Source organism: Cylas formicarius, unplaced genomic scaffold (genome assembly GCF_029955315.1).
Source record: "Cylas formicarius isolate icCylForm1 unplaced genomic scaffold, icCylForm1.1 PGA_scaffold_7__23_contigs__length_41026272, whole genome shotgun sequence".
NCBI lineage: Eukaryota > Metazoa > Arthropoda > Insecta > Coleoptera > Brentidae > Cylas > Cylas formicarius.
This window is the reverse complement of record NW_026844352.1, coordinates 34,768,101-34,795,851: the sequence shown is the minus strand read 5'-3', so window position 1 is coordinate 34,795,851 and position 27,751 is coordinate 34,768,101. Positions and strand designations below refer to the sequence as shown.

General features: G+C 36.4%; 1 protein-coding gene across 3 annotated transcripts in view; it reads left to right on the top strand.

Annotated features, from left to right (window-relative positions):
- The first annotated feature begins 452 nt into the window (after positions 1–452).
- Positions 453–27,751, top strand: part of LOC132705032 (paired box protein Pax-6-like) — a 64,136-nt gene continuing 36,837 nt past the window's right edge. For 2 of the 3 annotated variants that reach the window (XM_060675446.1, XM_060675444.1), the window contains exons 1-5: positions 453–592; positions 3,832–3,956; positions 10,605–10,770; positions 10,893–11,073; positions 23,334–23,565. In XM_060675446.1, the coding sequence (XP_060531429.1) occupies positions 3,944–3,956; positions 10,605–10,770; positions 10,893–11,073; positions 23,334–23,565 (592 nt within the window). In that variant the 5' untranslated portion in view covers positions 453–592; positions 3,832–3,943. Of the gene's footprint in view, positions 593–632; positions 706–3,831; positions 3,957–10,604; positions 10,771–10,892; positions 11,074–23,333; positions 23,566–27,751 lie in introns of those variants that run through there. The other variant, XM_060675445.1, reaches the window with a different exon arrangement.

Genomic DNA, 27,751 nt, shown 5'->3' with positions numbered 1-27,751 from the left:
ATTGCTTAAAATGACCTACGAGCGCTGTGCTTTTCCGAGTTCTTCCGTCGCCCCCGTCGCCTTTCAAACAAATGGCGGGCTCTGGTATCGCCAGTAGCACCCTCGGGCGGCCAACGACTCCTTCCCACCGAATCGATCCCAGTGGCGCCCTCTTAGCGGCGGTTTTCCATTCCGCGCGAATGACCACGTTCGCCCGTCCGATCGATGCCCAAACCACACCACATCGTCGCCGGATTGGTCGGCTCGCCGCGGCTCTCGCGTGCGATTGGTTGTCGCGCCGGGAGCTTTGACAGTCGTGCACACCTAGAAAGGTGTGTAGAGCGTTCCCCACACATGATGGGGCATCGTCGGTAGTCGAGTACGCGGCCGAACACAGTGGAGTAGACGATTTGGCGGTCGAGTGTGTCTACGATACACGCGCGTGGTCTTAATAATAGACTCATTGACTTCGAACGGGGCTTCAATCGACCGAAGATTGTTTAATTGCCTTTGAGTAATTGAATATCGGGTGCCGCAAGCGCGTTCGTTCTGGGACTCCGCGTTTTAATTGTGCGCGTACGGAGAAGAAAGCCGCCGTCGGCGGACAGATGAGGTGATTTTTTTTTCCGGTTCGTTTGGGAATTTTGTTTCGAATAGTAAGTGGACCACCACCACCACCCGCTCCGCGCCTTCATGCCTGACGTCACGCGGGCTATCGGGATTAAGGTACTCCGGGGGTAATATGGCCCACTAAAACTAATTATTCGAAAATATCCACAATAACAGATAAGCCAAACAAATTTTAAACCCCAAATTCACGTCGAAACTTTAAAAATACTCCCTTTAATCTTAATACATTTATCTTAACTGTAATTAAATAATAAACAAAATTAAAAGGTTCATAAAATCAAGAAAAATAATTCGGACAATTGAATTGAGAAAATGTGCTTATAGGAAACTACACATTAATAGTTAATTAATTTGGTTTTCTCGATAAAATAAAGTAGATAGTATACCACCTAACTATGTTGTAATCAACTTTTTATTGGAAAACTAGTTCTGGGCCTTATTATCCGCTGTGCTTTATCACTCTGATTGTACATAGGTACTGCGTAAATAAATATAATTGCAAAAAGTTAGTGCCACTCAAATCAAAATATTAGATAAAATAACAAATTGGTGCCTTCAGAAATCTATTCCGCATCGGTTAAAAATTAAAATTTATGTAAATATAAATTTTTGAATTATATTTTCAAATATGAAAATATTATGGCGTTCTTGTTTTTTGTTAACAATATCAAAAGGGGTATTATACAAATTGAAGTTGGGAGAACATATTTAGAAGTTCTTGCAGTTTTTATAAAAAAGACTGTATTACCATTGGGAATATCAAATTTAAATGTAATTAGGCAGTAAGCAAAAAAATCTTAACGGACTAAATGACAAATGCCAAAGAAAATATTAAAATTTGAAAATTGCAAAAAGTAAGAAAAATGTGTTCCAAAAATTACAAGTACAAATAATGATCAAATTCGAATTAATTTATTTTACAACTGTTGATGTTGATTTGAACTGAATATTGATACTAATTAAATATGAAAACAAATATTAAAGAAATTTTTTGTGTTGTACTTAGTAGCGCGCGAAATGGTGTATGGTTTCTATGGTACGAAACGATTGATTGTTTCAAAATTTGTTAGTTACTTTAAAAATATTGTCAAAATCTTGTTTCATATTAAAAAAATTATTACAGTCAGCCTAATATTTTACTTTGTTAATGACAAGTTCGTACACGTACACGTTATGATTACCTATTGTTCAGGCAACTGCCACAAACTGCTCAAGCAATTGTTACAATTATTGTTTTGCTGGTATAGCCCACATGAACAATAATTTCGTTATCAACTGCGAGATTTACTATAAGAAACAAGATACACTCACCTTCTAGAATTTTAATCGGGTGTGTTAGCGCTAATGGCGTTGTTAGCATTTTTCGTTTTATTGTTACGACTTTCTTCCGAGTCAACGGCACCCTTATTTATTTAATGGAAGCACGACGCTTCAAATCCGGGACCCGATAAATCGAAACCCTTACGCCCCCCTCCCGGACAAAATTTATTACGACCCACATTTCACCGTAACGCCCTCCGCTAAAGAGATAAATTGTTACTAATTAGTAGATAGAGCGGCGACTCTAAACTTCCACGGAGGGTTCTGTTTGCCGTATATATGCGCGCGAGAGAGGAAAGTCAGTCGGCCTTAATTTCATTAACTTTATCAACAACGCAAATCGGAATAACGTGCCGCCGCCGGCGCCACCAGGAATGACGCGCCGCCACAATGCCGGCTGGTGTGCTGAAAACGATTTAAATTGTCAACCCGCTCGGGCACCACAAAGCGGCGACCAATAGCTGCGCTTCCGTTTGATGGTATACCAGGCTACTAATCCCTTAATTCTTTAAAATGTCATTAAATATTTCTCCGCCTAGCCGCGACAGAAATCCGTAACATAACCAATTTTTAAAACGTTAAACACTACGCTGTTTCTGAATTTCTGCATTCGCCAGTCATACTTACACACACGATAACTTTTGCAAGTAAAGGGTTGAAAATCGGCCTCTTTTTATTACTCCGCTTTCCTACAGAAACCTATTGAAAATGGCCGCGATCCGGCATCGGCGCCCGGGTTCCTTGGATAAAACTGGATTGAAGAATTTAATGAATGGGTTGGCATAACTATACATTTTTGGGAATATTTTTAACCAAAACAGCATCAATACATGTACTGCATGACGTGTGACTTGACCGTCAGAACCGACAAACGCCGGAATGCCATAACTAAAATCTACCGATCGCTCCCAAACGGGTGACTAAAGTACTCGAAAGTTACAGGCTTGGGTCGTACAAATCTTTATACGCCATATTGTATATGGTGGCCCGTTTATTATGGGACGATAACATTTCCCACAAACTGTTAAAATTATCAGAGAAACTTAGATACATATTATAGGATATATATAGGGCGTTTGTATTTTCATAACAACGTTCTTATTTTAAATAATTTTTCAATTCTTCGAAAAAGGTGATGTTTTCATACTTATTTCTTATATCTATCGATTTCTGAGATCGAAAGCCTTTGTTATATATACATTGTAATAGTTATATTAGCGCTCTTTATTAATATTTAAAAAATAGATAAACACAGGATGATGAAAAAGAAAAATTTAAATTTTAATGAAAAAATATATTGAAAAAAAAAGTTTTTTTTTCAATATAGAAATACCACCTTTTTACAATTTTTGCATTTAATAAAGGGCGGCTTTGTAACAGGTTTCAATATTTGATAGATTTATGCCACCGGACTTAACTATTTTTTATTGTAATGGTTATTTTAATACCAATAGTAACTAAAGCAAATATATACAACACTTAGAAAAAATTATATAAAAATTTGATCGTTTTTATTGCTATTTCGACATCTACAACTTTTTGAAATATTAAACCTTTTCAAAATTACCCTCTTTTTAAATAGTAAATTATAAAAATGACAAAATTGACTTTTAACTATATTTGTCATTCAAATTTTCAATGTTATATGTTCTATTTATTATCATTATCATTTATCATACGCTCAGTCTACTAATACTACTCAATCGACTGCTTTTTTGAAACTGAACTATTTTAGGTCGTTGACATTTTCTTTTTCTAAATTTTCAGAACCAAGCGCGCAATATGAGGATGAGACGCCAGAAACATTTTTTGATAACTTATATTTTATGTATAACAATTGTTTATATTTAACTGCAAATGCGCAGAAACTATCGTGGAGTAGACGCCGCTATTTGTTTTCAGAAAGTGAGCCGAGTACGTTTCGTCCGTCGGGAGAGACATCATCATTCTCCCCGCACAGCAGATAGGCGCGGCCGTGGCGCCATGGCCATCCGCGATCACATCCGTCGACGATATGGCACACAAAGGTAATGGTAAAGGTACCATATCGAAGAAAACGCCTTTTTTAAGGTTTGAAAATCATCTGCACAATTTGATGCTTTCGTATGTCTATTCGCAATTTGATAGAAATTTCATTTTGAAGCGGAAAAGAGTGGGCAGATACTCGAGGTTCTTATAGTAGTTTTTGGCTTCTAGTAATTTCACAAAATTTTCATTTTTAACTATTAATTGGGGGAATCTATATTTCTATGTGGAGCAAGACCGGATCGGATCGGCGATATAATTAGCTACTTCGCATTTTTTTTTTGTCTTTTCAGTGCATTATTTATTAAAAAATTTAAAACTCTAAATCAGGTCCTAACATCCCAATAAGAAAATTTATTAAGACCGAAACCTACTCGATATATCGTGTCTTAGTTATTAAAAACTAACAACTTAACAATTTATAATTGTTGTGGTTGTGGTCATAGGCAAATTTATTTCTGAAATTCGCGTATTTTTATTTTAATTGCTGGTTCAGAATCACCCTGGATTTTAGTAATATTAGTAACAAAATGGCAGGCCCCCTGCAAAAAAAAAGAATCGTCAATATTTTCGTTATTTACGCCTGTTTGATATAAACGTCCGTAATCAATATGTTTGAGGAATTTCCACAATCTATTTCCTGGCGGCGTGCGTGCCGGGACTGTTAAAAGTTATTCATCGTCTCTGGGAAATAAAGGAAACTGACAAGTGCGAGGAAATTCCCGGAGAAATCAAGAGAAACGCGGCGAAATCCGTTGAAAACGTCAATCATCCGGGCGGCTGATAAAATTTACACGTTTCGGGTTCAGGAAAAAAAAGGGACGCGATTTGCTGACGAGAATTTTGATTTATACGATATATAGACTAAAAGTTTAACATTTTATGTTGATGTGGCATTAAAAGATGAAGGACTGACGGTCGAAGTTATTTGACGAAAGCAAATACGAAAAAGAAACTTCAAACTAATCTGTAGCCGGTCACATAACAAACACTCCATAACTATTGTTCAGTTAAAATCCTTGTTTCAACATATAAAACATCATCGACACAGATTTTTTTATTTAAGTATCTTTAACCGCTTCAGAAATAATTGTTTTTTGAAATAAAACTATTTTTTAGAGAACCCTTTCGAAAGATTTTCAGAAGTAGGCTCTTTAGGACATATATTTATTAACCTAACTAACGTTATTCATTTTATTAATATTCTTTTTACCCTAAAAATTAGCGGAACGATTTTTTTCATACGCCATACGAGGTGTGTTCAAAAAGTAAGGTAACTTTTGTAATTGGGCGGGCTACGTACATTCAATCTTCGATATATTTTTTGTTATGTTGCACGTTTACTTTTAGACATGTTTTCTGTGTTCGGCGATTTTCTGCTGTAAAAAAAATGGAGCCAAGAATTTGCATAAAATTTTGTGTAAAAAACGGAATCCAGTGGCTGCAAAACACTTGAAATGCTGTAAGCGGCATATGGTGAATCTTTCTCGTGCCATGCAATTTTTTCTGAAGTTTTGGGCATGAAACCTGTAGGAGCAAAATTTGTTTCGAAATTACTTAATTTGAACAAAAGAATCGTCGAAAAAGCTTCGCTCAAGAGCTGCTAAACGATGTCAATGATGATCCTGATATGCCCGAAAAGATCATAACTTATATATAACATCATATATGGTTTTCAAGTCCAAACCAAAGCCCAGTCATCCCAATGGAAGAACCCAGGATCAACAAGACCGAAAAAAGCAAGTCAAGCTTTTGCTTACTGTTTTCTTTGATTATCGTGGCGTAGTACATCACGAGTTCTTACCACAAGGTCGTACTGAAGAGCATTACCTTGAAGTTATGCGCCGTTTGCGAGAAACAATACGAAGAAAATGTCCGGAACTGTGGGAAAACAATTCATCGATTTTGCATCACGATAATGCACCTGCTCAATCATCGTTGCTTGTGTTTAAGTTTTTGGCCAAAAACAAAACCGCCATCATGCCTCAGCCAAATTATTCATAGGATAACTGCCCCTGCGACTTTTTCCTGTTCCCAAGACTCAAGAAACCGATGAAAGGAAGGAGGTTTGGAATGATTGAGGAGATTAAGTAAAAATCGCTGGAAGAACTCAAGGCTATACTAGAAAGTGCATACCAAAAGTGCTTCGAGGATTAGAAAAAGCGTTGGCACAAGTATCTGAAGGGGACAACATCAATTTTGATAAATAAATAAATACTTTTTGATAAAACTTAAAAGTCATCTTACTTTTTGAACACACTTCGTGTATTTAAATTACAACATCATACTATTGATTTTTTAAATATTTCTGTTTGTTTAAAATAAAACGTAAAATCATCTGGCAAAAGTTTTATATTTATAAATTGTATTATTAAAAAATGTTTATTAATTATTCAATCCATATAATCGCCAGAAATTCTATGGCTAAATTGTCGAAAATCATTTCTTTTTTGTGAGAAAACTTAAATTTTCTACTTCGAAAATTAAAAAAAAAATCATCAAATCTAGCAAGCGAGTCCGCCATAATGTCTAGATAAGTGTAAATTTACTTGTAAAGTTGTTTCTCGGCAAAACCCTCTATTTGTTTGCCTCGTCTGGGAATTGAATGGACTGCATCCGTTAATAAAGGTCTGAAAACCGCACAAATACGTTTAGGGTACGAATAGACACGTCAAATAATCCCTTGTCGGTCTCCTTGAAAAGCGTAACGAAATGTGATTGAGGAGGACTTTTACTTTTGTTGGCCAGTTGTTGTTGTCTCGTGGTTACCCCATTTGTCGGATGTTTTTAATCTTTGTGGTCCGTTTGTCGCATATTTACCCCGACATCGTAACCGCATATTTAACACCAATGCGATAAATTAAAAAAGGAAGCAGACTAATGAATGCAAAAGAAATTTAAATAAGATGTGGGAAATGAATAATTAAACAAAAACACTCACCTCGACTTATTCAAACAACACTCAACTAAAAACCACGGGTTCAAAATAACTTTGGTAAGTAACTATCAAGAAGTGCACAACTACTATCACTAGCTGTTAGTAACTAGTGCCGTAATCTTCTGGGTGAGGTCGGAAACTTTTCAACTAGCCTTCTGTATTGAATTTTATTGGAACTATTGTCTGTGCGCGTATCTTAAGACGAAGCCAATGGAAAGGATAGAGGCGGACGAGAACCTATAAAAAAACACCGAAATAAATAAAACAAAAATACGACCGAGAGGCTTAAAGAAATCCGATAAGTAGAGAGAAAAAAAAAGGCAAAGAACTTCACGAAATGGCGACGCTGACTTTAAAACGTCGAGCGTGCCTAATGTAAGCACAACAAGCGGAGAAAATGAAGAAAATTGGATGGGACACAAAAGCGGGAATCAATATAAAGTTGCCGACGGCAGTAGTCTTTTTCATACCGTAAATATTCTTAAGTACCGGATACGACACTAGGGACGATTTAGGGCGAGAAGGACCGACCTTTCCGGAGACAATCGCATTGTCACAAGGAGCGTCGTGATGGACTTCATATGAACCCCCGAGCGGCTAGCCAAAAGGAAGAAAAACGAACGGAGCAAAAGGGCGCGAAATCAGCTTTACACGGGCTCGTTACGTCACGGGACACGATGAAGCCTGAAGCTTCGAAGTTGGCTTTGTAGGGGATGTTTTATAGTTATAAAATACCCAGATCGGCAACACATTATACATTGAAGGTTTTGTAGACTCAGTATAAAAACGTATCAGAATGGGTTTTATATTTAAATTAAATATAACAAACATTACCACTACTAGAAAAACAAAAGATATCTTGGCAAAAATGATATTTACTGGTTTAGCTGTTTTACAAAGGATCCTTGGTATACCACATTTTAATAAAATGAAATTACTGTCCCTGTTTCCGCAACACTACATTCTAGCCTGAGACAGATAGGGTGATAATCCTGGTACTATTAACCAACTATTATAAAATATTTAAAAAAAAAATTGTTATGTTAAACTGATCTTCACAGAACACAATATGCAATTTTTGGTTTTTATTATTATCAGATACGGCGCATCAATAACTTTTTCTTTATCTCGCATATACCATCAGGATTCACAGCATTGTACCCATTAGGAGATGACTCTGTAAGATCTAGGTCCATAGGAGCTTTTCATAATATGTTTGTCTCTAGTCTTTCAGTTCACTGTTTGCGCCAAGTTTTTTAATTCCCATATCTGCATTTTCCTAATCGCGTCGTCTTTGCCATGCCACCAAATTCCTTACGTTATCTGTAAAAACTTTTGTCAGTACCAGGTCCCTGGCGGATTACCTAAAGTCAACCAAAGTAACCTATTTTTATAGGCTATGGTACCCCGATAAAGTCAACGTTGGCGTTCTTTATAAAACGCTTACGGGCATTGTGGTTTGAATGGGATCTCAAGACATTCGCCCCACCCAACTCATAGAAACCGTTCGTCGGATTTCGCGATGTACTCCCTCATGCGTGGCTTCAAGTCGATTTATAAAAATCGAGAAGTATTCACCTTTCACGACCAGATTTCATTTGTCACCTTCGAGATATATATATGTACGTACGTATATAAATCGATGAAGGAGGATACCCAGGACTTTTGTTCACGTCGCCGAGCGCCTTCTGCTGATTTATGGGATTTGCAAGCGGATCCTTTTTGTGTCGTTTTTAAAGCGGGGGATATTCCGCGGCGTTGCCGGATTTCCTGGATTTCCCGGAGTGTCTACAAAGTCCACTTGGCTTAGAGTAGCGGAGAGCGGAGTTTTTTGCCAGGGTTATCGCCATCTTCATTTCACTCGTTTCTGTTTGAAAAGAGAACATAATAAAAGTAGCAATGCCGCATAAGGTTTTAAAAATGGCAGAACTACGTGACCGGCTGTATCTGCACAATTAAGATGCTTTTAAATATGAGCGGGAATATATATATATATATATATATATATATATATATATATATATATATATATATATATATATATATATATATATATATATATATATATATATGCGACAAAACAGAACATTCTTTTAAATTGTTTTGTTGTTAGTAGTAGTCTATAGGACATTTTGATATGAGAAAAAATTAGAGTATCGCCTCCACTCCTTGACGAACCCAACAGAAAGAAAATAGTCTTATGAACGGTCAAAATTGATGCGGGATGATATTTTGCGCATGCTTTCAAATTTTACACACTAAACCACACTTTCTAAACAGGGATCTGTACACACTTAACTAGGCGGGCCTGTTGGTTGTTGAACGCTAAGTCTTAAGAGTTGAAAGTATGATTTGAAATTACCGCATATACGCATTGGCTCTATTCGACATTTTTTGTTCATGTAGTCCGCAATATAGTCGCAAAATGACGCGGAAAAACAGCCTAATCGTTAAATTATTCTGACTCTCCTCTACACTAACACGTAATATGTATCGTATGGTTTATATTCTTGTTTCAGGTAACTCGAAGATAATTTGTGCCGCGTCAAACACACTAAACGAGGATTCCCGCGACTGCGGCAGACGTTACATCCGTATTTATTAACACACTTTACAAGGAAACTGCTAAACACCTTAAGGCTCAAACCATAATAACAATTTATCTTAAATTAGTGGAATGTAGTTATTCGACCGAAAGTGTTAATTTTCATTACCAACTTCTGGTTTTATTTGAAACCTTCATATCTGCAGACCCCTGGGGAAAAAATAATAACATTTTATAGGCTGTTAATAAAAATGGACAAACGTTGAATGTAGACCCCAGTGGTTGGAATCCTTGCGTTCGTGCGTGGGTGTTCAGTTGACGAAATCATTCTTTAGCTTGTTACTACACCATATGGTGTGCACAGTTACTTACTAGAAAATGTTACGTGTTGAGCCGGTTGGTCGGATGCTTTGAACTTTTTGCAAGGCTCATGCCAACGCGTTTGCAAAGCAAATCAATCTTATAAAGTCAGTTTTCTGCACAGCAACTAAGCATGTAGAAATTATTTTAGTTTTCAATACGATTATCGGAGATGAAACGGCCTGTGAAGCAACTATCGCTATCGCTATACTAGCGAATGTTTGGAAGCAAAGCAAAATAAAAAAAGCAAGGCTACTAAGAATCCTGAATTTTTAAACATTGTCTATTTCGATTCACAATCGCCTAACAATAATGTAGTATCGATCTCAAAATGAAAGTAGATAATTATATTATGAAGAAAACAACGCTTGTGAGACAAACAACTCGAACCATATATCTGCTATAGATTTAATTAAAAAATGGGAAAATAATATTCCTGTACAGAGTCTATCAAATTCGACAATTTAAAAGGAACCCGCCCCTTTTTTAAAAGGAATGTCAGTACCGTTAAAAAGTGTTTTTGAAAGATGTTCGTTTTAAAAAATAGCTGTATCTTTTTCTATGGAAAATATTCTATCAGCACACAAAAATTCAATTCATCAGATGAAAAAGCTCAATGTCCGATTCTTATTTTATTCCCGACGTCTAACACTGGATAACCATGCTCCAAAACAATCGAAATATATAAAAGGGGGGCGGGGTATCAAGAAAATACTCAATCGTTGGCCAGGGTTCTTCCAAAACTAAGCCGAAGCATCCGACTAGAGGCCGCAACGACATATCTAACTGTGGTGCAACTGTGGACAGGCCATAGCGGTGTGAACCAGCTAGGGGGGGTGTTCGTCAGCGGACGTCCATTGCCCGATTCAACGCGTCAGAAGATCGTCGAACTGGCCCATTCTGGAGCAAGGCCTTGCGACATCTCCCGGATACTCCAAGTCTCCAACGGATGCGTCTCCAAAATTCTCGGCAGGTATATCTTACCGGACGTTGTTTTTACCTACGTTGCGTGGATGGGAGTGAATATATGGGATCATCAACGCTTGCCTCTTCAGGTACTTGATTCCTCTAAAGCGATCGTTTCCTTATTCCCAGGTACTACGAGACGGGGTCCATCAGGCCCCGGGCCATCGGTGGTTCAAAACCACGAGTAGCCACGGCGGAGGTAGTGTCCAAAATTTCATCGTACAAAAGGGAATGCCCATCGATATTCGCGTGGGAGATTCGGGATCGACTTCTGCAGGAGGGAGTCTGCACCAACGACAACATACCGAGCGTAAGTGGGTACTTTTCGATCGTTGGGGTTAACTTTGAAGCAAATTGTTATCACTTGATATACAACATGAGAAATAGGTGAAGAATTTCATTGAAATTGACTAGAAAATGTGCCTTGGAAAGTTTGATCAACCTGTTGCCTTTGGATAATGTATGAAAGGGGGCCAAGTTGCTATAAATTTTGTTAATATTAAGCTCATTTTGACTTCAGTGTCATCAAAATCAATTACAGATAAAGTGGAGTTTAAATAATTTCTTTATCGATTTCGTCAAAAATCTATCTTAGAGCAGCTGCTGTTCAATTCAGAAAGTGAGGTGGTGTAAAGAGCAATTTTTGAGTGGTTCCCTGGTAAAGACTTCCATCGTAGTAGATTCCATTGAAAGCAGCAAACTTGTATGTAATTCCTCCAAGTGAATTAAAAATCTTACCTAAAAGTGCGGTAAACATGATCACAGGGCCAAATCGTTCTTCCATTATTAATCTTGAAAAAGTTCTTTCTAACTGCAGAGAGCAAAGATGACAAGTTCTGCTTGAGAATATGGATCTAGAGGCTATTTTCTTCATTGGTTGCTGAGTGAATATCAAATTGACTATTCTTCTTACTGTTACCGTCGCTATGCTTAAAGATGGGTTGGAGGGTTGAAAGTCTTCGATTTCGACGGTACGTCTGCCATCTGCTCAGCGGTCTCTATTAAAATCGTCACCGACCGAGAGACCCGGGGTGGTCTTCATCATATACGACGTCGAGTACGGGTTAAAAATTCCAGAAAGTTAACACCAGGGACGTCGAGCATAAGTAATCAGCATCGACGTGGGTCGGTCTCCGGGTAATTCGATACGAAAGTTGCGGTCTCTGGTGACGCGGAAAAACCAGCCGTAATCTGATAGAGATAGACGAGAAGGTCGGGAGATCCGTCTCGCGATAGCGCGATTTTTGCCGATCTCGCATAGGATACGGTTTAATCTTTTTATAAAATGGAATTTATAAACGGGTTTGCTACATGTTCACGATTGGTGGGTACGTTAAATTGAAAATTAAAAATGCAAAACGTTGAAGTCGGTACATTGTACAAGTCAATCGAGAAAGGAACATATGAGGTCAACACATTTTGGATTTGAAGTTCGTGGTTTGATTTTTAAAAAATGCATTTATTAATGCATAAATTAATGCATTATATTGTTCTGAATATCATGGAATGCAGAAAACTTTCTTAAAAATTATTACCAATCGAGTATGCACCGTAGATAGAAGGCGGTTGTATTTTTACCAAATAATTATGCATTTAAGAAACCAAGGAAGAATCCAAAAATAAATACTCCAGTTGCCAAGAAATCCATATTATAGCGTCGGTGCAGGTATCTTCGCACGTATACTTACTTAATTCCTAAAGAAAAAATGGACTCTATTAACATGGTTGTACTATAATGCTAATATAAATAGCATTTATGGAAACCATATTATTATTTCTTTTTCGCAAAATTTTAAATTGCCATGGGGTCTCTCTCACACATCAGATATTACATTAATATTATTCATATACTGAAGAGGGTAGTACATATTCAATTATTAGATAGATGGAGAGATATTTAATCCATGACATTTCGTAAAAACTTGGTCTAGAATTTAAAAGAATAATAATTGGCACAAAGTCACTACATACATATATAATTGTTGAAATATTCACGTTAAAAAGAGCAGTCACGCACGCGGAGCAGAAAAACTTCAGCACTGTAGAAAGAGTATTCCACCAACAGTTTTTTACCTTTTTTAAAAAATTGTCCAGTGAAAGTATACTAGGAGGAACCTATTAAACAATTTCACAGCGGGAAAACTACTATCTGATCTGACAATTCCCCAGCCTATAGTAGGACAACATAAAATCACCGTTTCCAGGCGTGGGATATTGTAGCATGTCATTATGGGCAGTAAATCTCTGTTTGACCATACATAAACAACGCTCAAACCAACAAGAAGTGCCATTTTAATTTGGGATCAAAATACCCTCCCAAGAACTTCCGGGTCAACATTGCCTTGATCAATGAAGTTTCTCAAAGAAAAGACAAGTTTGTGAGTCTTATTACGTAATAGCCTGCACCCAATCCTGCTCAAAATCTATACTGACTCGCTGACACAAAATTTCCTTTCAAAATGCTCCATTGAAACCTTCAAGACAATACCAAAAATATTTTCTTTTAAAGAATGATTAATTAATTTAAGAATAGGAATATTAGTAGTTAGTAGAGTTATCTATCCCTCCCCCCAACATTATAAAATCGATTTTATCGCAAAAAGAGTGGAAAAGCGAGTGTGTTTTCATTCGCAATTTCAGGGCACAGAACGGCAAAGTGAAGGAATCATTTGATTAGCTTTTCAGACATTTTTTGCAATATTGATTGATTTTTTTTACGTCAATCAGTTCAAAACTATTCTGAGGACCCACGGTAATATTTTTATCGCAATTTCCGATATCGAGGCCCCCCATTTGCCCTTGGAAAACCGATTTTTTTACATTCAACTGAGATTTTAATCTTGCTCTCTAATAACGTAATAAGTTTTTTGGTTGAGAGCGTTCGAATACGGGGCGATATACCCAGCCACGTGCGAGACGCGTGGCCCGAACAGATTATTGCGCATTAAAATTTTAAACGATATCCACTCCACCCCCTATTGGACCCCATACGTGCGGCATAAACGCGCGAAATTATGAGATTTTTCTTTAAAAAGTAATAACGAGCTGGGTCTCCATTTTGTATACGACCGGCACGTGTCACTTTTCGAATTACGCGTTTTACGCTGTATAGTCTCCCAAAAAATAAGTGGAAATTAAATAACGTGATTATAAAGCGCATACTTTAAAAATTTTACAGCAAAAGTTCGAAAACGTTTTTTCTCCCTTTTTTGACCCGTTGCGTTTACAGTTTCATTTATTTTATGTTTTTTTCGTATTTGTCTTAGCAGATTTTATATTAGATTTATATCCATGCTATATTAAAAAAGATCTGCTTTTAATTATTTATGTTTTGGAGCAGCCGCGGTGTTTTATGGATTATTTAATTTACGTACATAACAAATTTTTTGTGCAGGTTATTGCTCACTTATTTTTATTTTATTTTTGGAAGGTTTTTGTAGCTTTTTTAGAAATAAATCCACAAGTTGTGAGATAAATACCGTTCCTATTTATTTTTTAATTTATTTTGGAACATTTTGAGCTATTTTTCTTATTCATTTCGTGGACAGATTTAAAGAGAAGGTGAATTTGTTCCACGCAATATATCCAAGAAAAAAAACAATTATAATAATTTATAAGGGTATGGGACATGAGTTTATGCTTTTATTTATTTATTGTTTTCTTTATTTTTTGTTAGTAGATTTTATTAAACTTATTGGATTGACAACCACGCTATATTAAAAAAAAATTACTTTTCTTAAGTTATTCGAAGTATTGGCAGGGTTTTGATTTTTTATTTATTTTATACTTCTTCATAATTTGTGTGGCAGATTTCAACAAATTTCTAATAAAACAGCGCACGAGGTGAGGAAAATATTTATAAAATCAATTCGATTTGACTTTATTTTCCTACAACGAGTTCCAATTCTCTAGTTTTTATTCCAACATCTCCTCAATCTGAACCGAACCCCGAACAACACTCAGTGTTGTCCGAGTTCAGCGTCAGCTTGTTCGAGCTGCGTGTGTCAAAGGCTGCATCGCACTGTAGAAGATACAATGAGGGGTGGAGGGCAGCAAACCGTAAACGCCGTATATAGACGCTGGAGGGTGCATAGATTTGCCGCTTGTTTGCCAAGGAAAGCGGAATACACCTCCTGTTGTCACGCCGGATTTTTTTCCCTTTCATCGGCTCGACCCAAAAATTAACGAGCATCGATTTTGTTCTTGTCGGCGCGTCGTATAATAAAATTTGCACTTCGCTGTTAGGGGTCCAACCTGCTCCGGCGGTTAATTTCTACAAATAATTGCCAATTGCACTTCGCAAAAAACAGTACCTTTCTAGATAGGATTTGATACCAACTGTTTAAATCCTCTCGATGATGCCGTTATGATTATTAGCTCAGTAGCTCCCGAATCTACTGAACTTAATTTGCTTGGGCAATCCCTCCATTTACCCATTTCAATGTATATTATAAACATTCAAGAATTCAACCTTGATAAGACCCAACACTTGACGATTTCGAGTAATTAAGCTGTTCTGAAGGGTAGTCCAGTTAAAGTACTTGGTTTGGTCATCAATGACAGATTAAATTGGTGAGAGCAAGTTGGTCAATTGAAACCAAAACTTAGTACCTATTCCTAAAGTTGGCTGCGATGTCACATTATGCAGTGTATATTGGGTATGGTCTGTTCATAGATATAAGAAAGTGACCAATTGCTTTTGAATGGGATTATCCAAGGGTGGTCATTAACATACAATGCAACAAGATTATTACCCAAAATTTCGGAATTTTAATTCAGGCAAAATTGTGGTCCGTAATAGAAAATAATTTTATACCTACCTATGTTTAGTATTCTTTGGTTTGGTATACTACTTAGTTTAAGTTTATTAGTAACCATTCTTATTTCGTGTGTAATACAGCGTGTGTTGAATCGTGTGCAAATTATGTGCGAGTCTAGTGTATCTCAGTAGATGCTCCCGCGCAAATGTAGAAAACACTATTCGATTGAGACTAAGGAAGTTATAAACAATGTTTATTTGACTCTCATTGAACGTGGTGCCAGCAAGCAAGCATCTTTAGAAGAAACGGCCACATTGACGAAGATTCCAACATCAACTGTATGGAAAATTGTGAATAATCCCATTTCAGCGAGGAAAAAAAGAAGCGATGCTGACATTTTCTCGAGTGTAGATGAAAGTGATCAAGATATAATACGTGCCTACATTAGATATCTTAATTAGGAGGATTGAAAAAGATGAAACCGGTGTTAAATGTGGCAGAACTACCTTATGGAAATGTATTCAACACATGGGTTTTAGATTTTAAAAAACTGACAAAAGTCAAGTTTTAATCTTTTAGAATTCGGAAATGGCAACTGGAATATCTAGAAAAAATTAGGATTTACAGAGAACAGCAAAGGCCAATTATTTACTTGGATGAAACGTGGTTCGACACTTATGATACCCCGGAAAACGGTTGGGTTGACTCAACTGATTAGTGTAAAACAAACGCGCCACCAAAAGGAGGTCATAGAATAACTATTTTGCATGCTGGCCGTAAAGATGGTTGGATTCCAAATGAACTTTCTCTGTCTGCGAAAAATATTAAAGATTCTTCTCTGGATTACCATGAAGACGCCACCGCTGATTTATTTGAAAGTTCATCTAAAAACAAACTAGTTCCAAACATTCCTCCTAATAGCGTCATGGACAATGCAAGTTATCACAGTAGACAGTTGACTAAAACCCCTTCCTCATGTGACACAAAAGCAACAATCCAAAACTACATGTATAATAACCAAAAAGCAATTAATTGAGGTTCTACAAAGCTTGAACCTACAAAAGGAATACGTCTGTGATAATTATGCAAAAAATCTAGGGCATACAGTTTTAAGGCTTCCACCTTACCACTGTATATTTAATCCCATTGAACATGTTTGGCACCAACTGAAATCTGCCATTCGTCGTAACAATGTTTTTTCCCCGTGTTAACTCCAATGTCCTCAAACTTATAGAAACCGAAGTTTTTAACGTCCCTCCATAAAGTTGGCAAATTCTGTTAAACATATAGAAAAAGCAGAACAATAATAATTAGAACAGGCGATGATACCGAAAGTGATACTGATATATTATGTGAATAATTTTAAGTAATTTAAACAGGTAATAAAAATAATTTGTAATTTTATTTTTAGATAAATAAATAAATATTGCATAGTATCTTTCCTAACAAAACCTCAAATAATTAAATTCTAAGCAAAGTATTTCATTCTTACAGCTTGCCCGGGTCTTTCCTTAATCCGTATCAGTTAGTCACTTTCTTGTATCTATGAACAGACTTTATATCCCTAAAATTCCAATAATCATAATTAACATAGCAGATTTAGCAAGAATTTACTAAGACCATGCCTTAAATCGAAGATATCTATCAACCAGAGTCTACATTTTGCCTTATCTCATTTTCGGAGTTTCAATATAAGATCCTTATCTTTTAAAAAGAAAGTTGAACGGTAGTCGTTCCCTGTTTCTACTCTATTGTTGAATTTAAATTAAAAGCAACATCTAACACAGATATCTTCCTAGTTAAGAAATAACAGTTTAAAATCCAAAGCTGGATATTTAATTGTTTGTATTTTCGATGTTTTTGTTGTGTAATACCTGTTTTATATGCGACAGCACTTTCTGTTCATTTTTGGCTTGCTATGATTACTTTTTTATAAAACGTAGATATCAAGAATTGTGAACATTTTTATCTTCAGTTTCGTGACTTATATATCATTCCGTTCTTAGCAATAAGGATAATTCTATTACCTACTGATTTACAGTACATTTAAACAGGATTGTTTTTTATAGTATAGTAAAGATTCAAGAAGGTCTCAGCGTGTTTAGAAGATGTAAGGAATGGAATTTAAGCTAGTTATTTATCAAGATGATTTTTTCTCCTACTAAAAAAGTGAATGTATTACCTACCTAAATGCCTTAGAAGGATGAAGTCTGTTTACTAGAGAAATTAGAGACGTTAGCAATGTCCAGGGCTGTCCTAACTTCGATTTGTACACAAAGTCTTAATTCAGAGACCAATTTGGATTTCAGCTATATTGTAGTTAAACAACTAATAGGGAAATTTATGAAACCCAAGTTTCCTACCAGCCCTGAAAAATGAACCCTACTAAAGTTTATAAGCCCCGACGGGTGGTCACTTATAATTCCTTGAAATTATTTCTACCGATATAAACGGCAATTTAGCAAACTTTAGTTGTTGGGGCGACAAACTATTTACATCATTTAGTAAGAATCGTTCGCAGCGTGAGCCCTCGTGATTTAAACGATATCAATTCCGCGTCCATTGTTTGATGGATGGCCTCTCGAAACACAGCCAATTACAAACGATTCGCAATGCCGACAAGTGGTTTCCCCTCTGTAATCTCAATTCATTTTGTGACGATTGTTCGTCAACGTTTACAACGGCCGGGCGAAAACCTGACAAACCTCGCGGCCTCGCGTCAAATGTCGAAACGAACAAGACCACCTTGCTTTGGGAAATAGCCGGGTCCCTGTATGAAAAGTCGCGAATAATGAAACCTATAGGGTATGTAAAAACAAAGTGTTTCTATTAATACGTCATATAAGAGGCAGGGATGGATTCAGATCTTTAATTTAGACGGATTTTCCTGGCTAATAATGCTAGCCAGTCTGCTAAGTGACTACGTAATCCTTCTAATGTCCCAAATGAGCAAAAAGGACTAGAAGTGCTGGTAAACTCAAAATGGAGCCATTATATCTTTGGCGTTATTAACTTTGATGAATCTTGTAGTTTATTATGTTTTGACTGCCTAAAAGCATCTCTCTCACGGAGAGCCAAGTTAAGTCAAGCCAAACAAAGGAAAGCATATATATTCTGGTGCCTTTTTTCTTACATTCGATGCTATCTTGTTGTAGATTGTTTGAGTATTTCTTGTCTAATATAATATCCTTTTTTCTTTAAATCTCAGGTTCAAACTCTCTTCAGCCATACCTTGTTTCTCCAACAGTCAATTTTTGAGAATTTTCGTGTTTGTCTATTGACAAATACTTACGGACTTTTTTAAAACAATACAACATAAAATGTTATTATGTTGGGAACAAAAAACAAAATACGTTCTAGTATCTTCCAAACATCATTGTTCTGGGTGTTTTACGTCTTGTTGGAAACACCTACAATCCTACCAAGATTAGTTTCGTTTTGAGATATTTGTAAGACATATTTTTTTAAAAATGTCGATGATATTGTCGTTCTGAGAAAAGTGTATGTACCTACCTTGAAGGCTTTACACACAAACATGTTAAACATTTTAAATTCGAAACTCCGAGCTGCTCTTCAAAATTAGTTTACTCGTTTTTCGCGTTGTGAATAGTTCTTGAGCTGTGGCGATAATTTTTGCAAATTAAGGAAACGCGTCTAGGCGACTCCATCTCTGTCTGAGAATATTAATCGCAAGGGTGTAGCCGGTATTATTTTTGCGCGGACAATGGAGCCAAGGAAAAAAAGGTCGTAATAGGGTATCACGGGGCGTCGCTGAATGGCAACCGATAGAGATATCCCGTCGTTCATTGTGTGACCTGCTTACATTGACAACATCGACGTCGACTAATAGAAAAGACTTTTTTTCGACTCACGGTACTCGTTCGCAATCAAGGGCATGCAGACGATTGTTTGGATTTTAATTTTCAAATACCGATGCAATCTTGATGAGAACTTTCGGGGTCCCACGTCTGCCGCAAAGGGCTGCTGATCGCTCTCGTTGATCATTACTGTATACTTAGGAGAAAGGGTTAGTTCTCACAGTGAATTTCGAAGCTATCAGCGTTTCCATCTTTTGAGACACTTGGTTATAGAGAATTATCACCTGCAAAAAAAATCATTTTAAGGAAGCACCGTAACATCAAGAAGTTACTTTCCAAAGACCGAAATTTATTGAAATCGGTCTAGTAAATCGTTAAGTATCTTGAGGAAAATATTATCTGACATCTGAGGAGAACAGTATCTTAAAAATTTTCCAACTTTTCATGTGATTAATGTTCTTCGACATCTTGTTGCTCATACTTACCACGAGTGATGAAAATTACTTGAAATGAATCGACCAAACTGCGTCCTGACTCTGTTTCCAGCCTTATAGGTTTTATTTTTCACCCCTTTTAACGTTGTTCTACCTTGGTCTACTACGATTGGTGTAGGTATGATATGGCGTTGAACTGATTAGGAAAAACAAAGCATTTGTTTCGGTTGCTTTTATCGCTAGCCTAACCATATAGTCAAATCTAGTTTTATGACGCGGATCCAAAGGTGACTAATTATACGAATGATCATCATCATCATCATCATCACCTTTTTCCCGTGCTACATCTTGAGACATTTTGCAGACACATCATGTGATTTTTAACCACTTCTATTGGAAAATATTCACATTTCTTTAAAAATGACACTTTCCTAAATTTTTGATATGTAATTTTCACTATATGTATTTCTCTAAAAATTGAACACGCTGACTCGCTATCTTCTATATCTTCGGTTACTACAGCCTCATTTATAGCAACAACCTAAAGTTCTTATTAATGTTGATGATGATTTAAGTGAAATATTCAAAACACCATTTTTTTGTATAGTTTCTTTCAAAATTCGAAGAGTTACATTGGTTTTTGATCTGTATAAATCATAAAACACATTACGAATTTCCATTTTCACATCTTCCCAGAATTATACCCATTTGTCAAGCTGGTTGCCGAGAACGTATATTCGCTGATTATTACAAATTACAGGTTGCTAATTTTCACAAAAATATCTATCATGTTTCCTTAAGAAATGCAAATTTCCGTGCGTAGAGTTTTAATTTAATTTTTTAGTCATAGCTTGACATCTTCGTCTAGTTCATTACTGGATGTCGTAAATTGACACAGGAGTTTTGTTTGTTGTTTGTTTGGAATCCGTGTCAAAAGCCGCGTCAATATCAAAATTTTTTCGCTAAGACGTACGGATCATTTTTGATTACGTCACTATACGTGACGTAACTGCACGACTGCTCCAACTGGACTCTACCAATATATTTCAGTTGCGATTGTTCATTATACCTATTGTTATCTTTTTCTCGGAATCATTAATTTTTTTGACTGCCAGTGACGGATATTTAACATAACCTTCAAAAAATTTATATAAATAAATAACCATGCGACATCTATAATGTGATAGTTCAGTGGTATTTCCAATGTAGAGAAAAATAGATTTTTTAATGAAAATTACTGTGAGGAAAGGTAATTTTTCTCTTGCCTTCACCTTCCTGATTAACCGAACTGTTACCATTCCTCCGCCGGGTCATCATATCGCCCTTCTAATTCTTCGTGATTAAATGCAATCGCTTTTCACGACAAAAAAAAATTCTATTTTCTTTGTGTTCGCTACCAAACAGCCGGCACCACCAGTATCGGCCAAGGTTGTAATTAGAAGCCCTTATCAGCAAATCCGTGACCAATACTTCAGCCGCGTGTATACGTAATAGAGCGGGATTGGAGGGGAGAGTGAAATTTTCGGAGGGTTAGATAGCGAGGACGAGCTGTCGCCTGGGCGGCGAGGGACAAAAGGGGATGTTACGGTGCCGTTTTAAAGTTGATTTCTCTCGCTTCACTGGCCGGGAAATGCTCCAATCAATGCGACTCTTTCGCGATCAGTGGTGGTGGTTGTTTTCTCTCGGTCGCTGTTATCTTAAAATCTCCAGCCGTAGTTCATTCAAAACCCGTACACCTAATTTGACATGGTGTAAGTAGTTCTTTTTTATTTTCAGCGTTTATTTTTAAAAGCGTATGGTTTCAATTGTTGACAGACGTTTAAAAGTTAAACATTTTAAACAGAACCTACCACAAAAACCTGTACGTTTCTCAGCCGTCGAGGACTGTCAAACGAAACGCATAATTCGATGAACATCCTGAATACAACGCTTGAACTTCTAAATTGTGAATATTTATGGTATTTGTCTATATACAGTTAATATAATATAAGACTAACTCACTGCATTCCTTGCTTGATTCTTCCTTCATATTTTTTTAGTGATTTCAGGCAAGACTGAGCCAAATAGCGGCAAAGTAAATATTTATGAAAACGATCTTTGAAACAATCTCAAGTAACAATGTATAGAATGTTCTATTAAAAAGTTAAATGGGATAAAAGTTGTTTACTATAACAAACGTTGTTAATTAGATGCATAATGTTACCACGCTATCAGAATTAAATTGTCGGTGTTGCAGTAAGAGGTATTTGAGAAAAATCAAATTTGGTTGATTTTAGTATTTTTTCCTAGCCTATTTATTTCCAAATTTAGAAAAAAAAATTATACAAAGGTTGTAGGGCTCAAAATGAATTTCTTCGGGATTAACTTGTTTTGTCTTGAATCAACATTGAAATTGGATATAATTTTGGAAGTAGCTTTCTGCTATATGATAGTAATTATAATAATAACATAATATTGGTAAGCTTCGTTTGTAATACAAATTAAAAATAATAAATACTTGCAATATTAAGCAGAAAACGAGTTAAAAACAATTTAGAAAATATAATTTTTAATAATTTAATATTAACTAGTATTAACACCACAACGCCAATGGATAATTTTCCCCAGTATTATATTTAAATTATGTTAAAAAAAAGTTCATGTAAATTGGTCTTATGCGGAGGAGCCAAAACTTTCTCCGTGACGTAAAACGTGACGACACAAATTGCAACGCAAATCGCCGTTTTATATTTTACCTTTGCTCGGTTTACACCCCTACCCCCGTTACTCCTCCGCGCTTCTCCCCTCTTCACCGTTTTTATCATCCCCCGGGCCCGATTTTCGCGGCGTACGAATTAAATCTTGGATCCGCCGTTTTGATGCATGCAAATTGCCATGGCAACCCTCTTCTCCTTCGCATCGCCGGTGTTCTCCGTCGTGTCCTTTTATCCACCCCGGCAAAACAAAAACTTTATGGATTTTTCCACGAAACGCGCAAGTTCGTCTTTTGAAATCCCATTTTATCTTCGACTCTCTCCCCCCTTTGAAACATCCATTCTGCATCTGTCCGGATTGTTTTTTTTACCTTTTCCGCGAGCACATATACGTGCATAACACACGCTGTCGTGTTTAATTGAAAAGTTTTCTTAGTTGGGGACTGGGGTGGATGGGAGGGACTAGCATTTAAGACGTGGGTATCCAAGTAATATTCGGAGCAGAAATGGAAGTGGGAACGTTTTCACTTGCCAGCCGTCTTAAATTAGAAAGTTCAAAAACAATTTTTAATTTTAATATGGTTTTTCATTACAATTGTACTGTTGTAAACTATTGCAAAATTAGGAATATCGTTCAAAGTATAAAACTTTTCACTGTATCATGACAAACGAAAGCGCTATCTCATTAAGAAACACATTGAAAAGAAACTTTGCAACGTGCCTCAACTAAGCCAACACACTGTATGTATATGACAACTGACGTTAAATAATATCTGGTTATCCTAAGTACCCCCATCCAACATCTTCCATTCATATCGGCAAATAGTACGGTGATCCAAAATAAACATATTTTTCGCCCTTTCAGGTGTCATCAATCAACAGGGTGCTGCGAAATCTGGCGGCCCAAAAAGAGCAAGCAACGCAGAGTCCTCCTTCCTCGACGGGAAATGACAGCGTCTACGATAAGCTGAGGCTTCTCAACGGCAACCAAAGCGGCTGGAGGCCGAGCCCTTGGTACTCGCCAGGCAACTCTTTTCCGCTGCAGCCCTTAAGTCCGCCCCCAACCGTACTTTCCGACGATATGAGCAGCAAAAAAGGTAAGATGTTTGTGATTTGATGATGATGTTTTCGATTATTTTTCTTTATTTTAATGCGCAATCTGTGCAATGCCCAGAGCAATCCCACCGATGAGCAATCCACACGTAATTAATGTAAATTTAAACTTGCTTCTAAATATTAATTCGATGTGTGGCTACTGACTTTGGCAGAGTTTACTCGGTGTGCAGTTCAGACGCAAGTAATTCATACAAACATGTAGTCATCTTTACATTTTTGAATGTGTTCATCTATTCTGTTTCTTATATAATAACGTTTTAAGTTTTGTTATTAATATGGTTTTAACACTGTTTTGCTAAATTCGTCAGTAAGCCTTACAATCCCGTCGCAATATTTGCAATCGGTATGCAATCCAACGTTGATCATATTTATAATACATCCTAAAATAATTTTCAATTTGTTTCTAAATATTTAATTGGAGTTTGCCAATTTTCCTATCTTATATTTGCTTATCCATTAAAAGCTGCTTAAATGCGACTTTGGAATCTCGTTCGCTACCACATTGCTAAAGTGCGCCGCAGTCTACGCAATCCGCTACACAATATTAGCAATCCCGCGCAGTTCGTAAAGGTTATTGCCAAAGCGGACGGACGTTACTCTTACAGGTATAGGGAAAACGGCTTAAGTAAAAATAAATAGCCGGTATACTTAATCGCGGGCCAATAGAAATCCGGGCGTATTAAATCTGCCGTAATTTGGTAAATCCCAATTATACGAAAACCGGATAAATATCCGCAACAATCCGGGGCCCGGATTTAATCCACTTACAAATTGGCTTCCCGTAGTGTCATTGTAACTAAACCCATATAATGGAAGGTGTAGATGTTGTACGCCGTCGGACTTAATAAGAACGCACACACAGAGTCCCTTCGCCGCGCCCCCACCGCCCCCCGACCAAAACACATCCACAACGGCACAAAAGGAAATCGCAGAAACGTCGGGGGTAAACGCGGAGAAAGCTCGTCTTTTGTCAGTAACTCTCTCCCAGGAACGCTGATCTCTGCGGCTGTTAAGATATTTATCATACGCGACTAAAGGGATGGGTTTCACAACAAATCCGAATGTATACGCGCAGCGTCTTGAATTTGACGTAGCGTTGTACGAGGATGATGAAGGGGGAGCACTTCTGGAACTGATTTAGTGTACCCGAGACCGACCTGCGAATCGGAGTTGAACTGATACTCCAGGGCATCGACATTATACGTTTTGGCACGAATTCGATGCTATACCAAATTGGTTCGAGCGCTCCTACGTAGAGAATGTTTTAATTCAGTCAGAAAAACCATAAAAAAGAAGAAAAAATATGGATTGGGAATTGTGATACAATTTTCTAAAAAAAAGGTACTAATATCAACGAAAATATCATTTAATTTTATTTAAAAAAATTATATTTTGCCAACGACGAAAACGGGTAACCATTTACAGTTTTTTCAAATAAATTTTGTATTTAATTTGGAAGCAATATTTTATCGAAAACCGAAAAAAATTGAAACTTACTGGTGTTTCAAAAATTTCTAGAATAAATAAATGAATTAAATTAATTTTAATTATTTCTGAAATTCGAAAAACAAACATTTTTTTACTTTAAAATAAGAGTTTTTTTTTCTCATGAAAAGTTGTTTTAAAAATATGATCTTTGGACAAGAAACTAAAAATAAGAGAAGTCAATAAAGTCACACTCTACAAAATATTACAATTTTGTCAGCAGTAACTTTTGTGAACCAATCAAGCTAAATTTTATTTAGGTATCTTACACCGTTTCAGAAATAATAAAAGAAAATGTTTGGAGGCCTTCTATACATAATATTGCCTTGTAAACGAGACGTTTTTTGAAATATTTTATATATGTTGCAAGTTTCAATAATCAAATCAGAACGATATATCTCAATAAGTTGAGCTTTAACAAAATCCCAGTAGTTATAATTAAAAGCTTCATTTGTTATAAATGATACAAGGACTTAAGATATAATTGTTTTTTCCATAAACAGACTTCCAAAACACTGAAGGTGAGGAAAATACCAAAATTAGACTACATAAATTTATCACTAAAATCAAAGGAAACCCCCGAAGAAGAAAAATTGTGCCAAAAACCGTCGGTGCAAAACCCGATTAGTTTCTCACATTTCCGGTATTATTTAGAACCTGTCTGGTTAATTGATCCGGTCCTGTTGTGGACGAAAGTGAATCAAATAATGGGCGGATAACGAAAACCTCCCCACCCTAAAGAGAAGATATTAATTTTGAGGAATTTTGCGGGTAGCTCGGAGCCGGTTTAAATTCGTCGGAAGTCGAGTAGCCCTTGTTTCCTCGATGAAACCCACACGGATAATTTGCCGAAAATATTCCCGTCAGACCGTTCAGGGCGGGCCTCGGGCAATTTCGGTTCCTTTGAGTTTAGCTCTAAATGAATTAAAATCGTAATTCGGAGCTACGGTTATCTTGAAATAATAAAAAGTAACATAAGGCCATTTAGACTCCACTTCTTTGCCCTAAAGAAAATTTTTTGCGGCAGCATTCCGCCACAGGCCACCTTGAACTTAAATTCTGTTTTTTTTTCTTGCCCCGTGTCAACCAATCAATAAAATGTTGAAAAAATACATCTAAACTGCATGTTCTCCTGTTTAAACCAAATTCTTTCCATGGCGGTTTTGATGATTTCAATTTGAGTAAAACGCTTTAATGTTCGATACATTTTGTTTACTTATTTATCTTAAATAAAAGTGTATTTCGTGCAGAAAATCATTGGGATATTTTACGGTACTAAGGAAACGGATTTCAGGGAAATTCCAATTACATTTTTTGAGCACTGAATATTTCCGAGAATTTGGAGGATTTTCGGGGAATTTTAAAGTATTGTGGAGGAATTTTTAGCAGATTTATAAAGAATTTCGGTGCAATTCTAGGTTTATGTGCAATATGCTAGAAAGGCAATTATTTTTTAATGATTTTCTTGTATAGCCCGAGAGAGAGGCAACGTGAAACAGAAACATATTTTTCATGGTAAAAATTGTACTTCTTTGCCTCAGAACCCTGGTTTTCAATTATTTCAACTAAAATTGGTGGATTTTTAGACGGTGAATATTGAAAATCCATGCAATCAGATCGAACGTAATTAACTACAAATTTCTGGAAAATATTAAAAAGTGTTGTAATAGTTAATGCAGAACATGACTAGAATTATTATTATAAGATGCTAAAATTATATAGTTACATTGTTGGGTGTCGGTGATATGAAACTGGTGTTTATATTTCTATTGCTATATGGGAGCAATCCTTTGGTCAAGATAGGAATCTTTGCTTCAGCTCTCAACTTTCTCCAATAAAAAAAAACTCATTTATTATTGTTGTTATTATTATTATTAATGTACCGGGTGTCCACTTTTATATGGTTTTACGGGGTATTTAATATAGCGATGCGGTTTTCGCTGCGCTGCTAGTTTTTCGGGAAATGGAAGATGCCGTAAACAGAATTTTCTTTTTGATTTTTTAGATACCGGATGTTTTTGGAAGCTTTGCATTCTTATCCCCGTTTGGCTATAGCTTATTGAAAAGGTAAAAAGTGGGTTTGCGCCGTTTTTACGTAGAATTATTTTCAAGAGATAAACTTTACTTATATTGTTTAAATTTGTCATTTTTGGATAATTAGATTGAGTTTGTCAAGAGCATCCCAAAATGTGGTTGTTTTTAATATTAGGCAACTGCGTTGTTCCGTTGGTCTGCATTTATTTTACGGTATTTTATTTTTCACTAATTTTATTTTAATAAACTGCCCTAAGATTTTTTTAACTGTGTTGAATCCTTTATTCTAAACAATAAAAACTTCAACAGGTTATGGGCCCAGCACGTTTTCACTGCGCCTTAGTGTAAAGTTGTTACTTTTAAAGTCGGTAGTGCTTTACAAGTTCTCTTAGCGGTATTGGAATTAAAAAAAATTGAAGGGTCCAACTATTCTTTGTAGAAATTTGGGATAACGTTTTTGCAACAAGCAAAGAACTCACAGGTGTTGGGATTCGGACTGGAGACGAGCCCGACAAAGCAAACGCGGACGAGTGGAAAATATAGATGAAGACGTCATCGCAAGCTGAGGTAACTCTTCTTAGCTCGGCCGAAAAAAAATGCATCCAAACTGTGGTTCGCCGCAAGACGTTTGAAAAATGAAAATTGAAG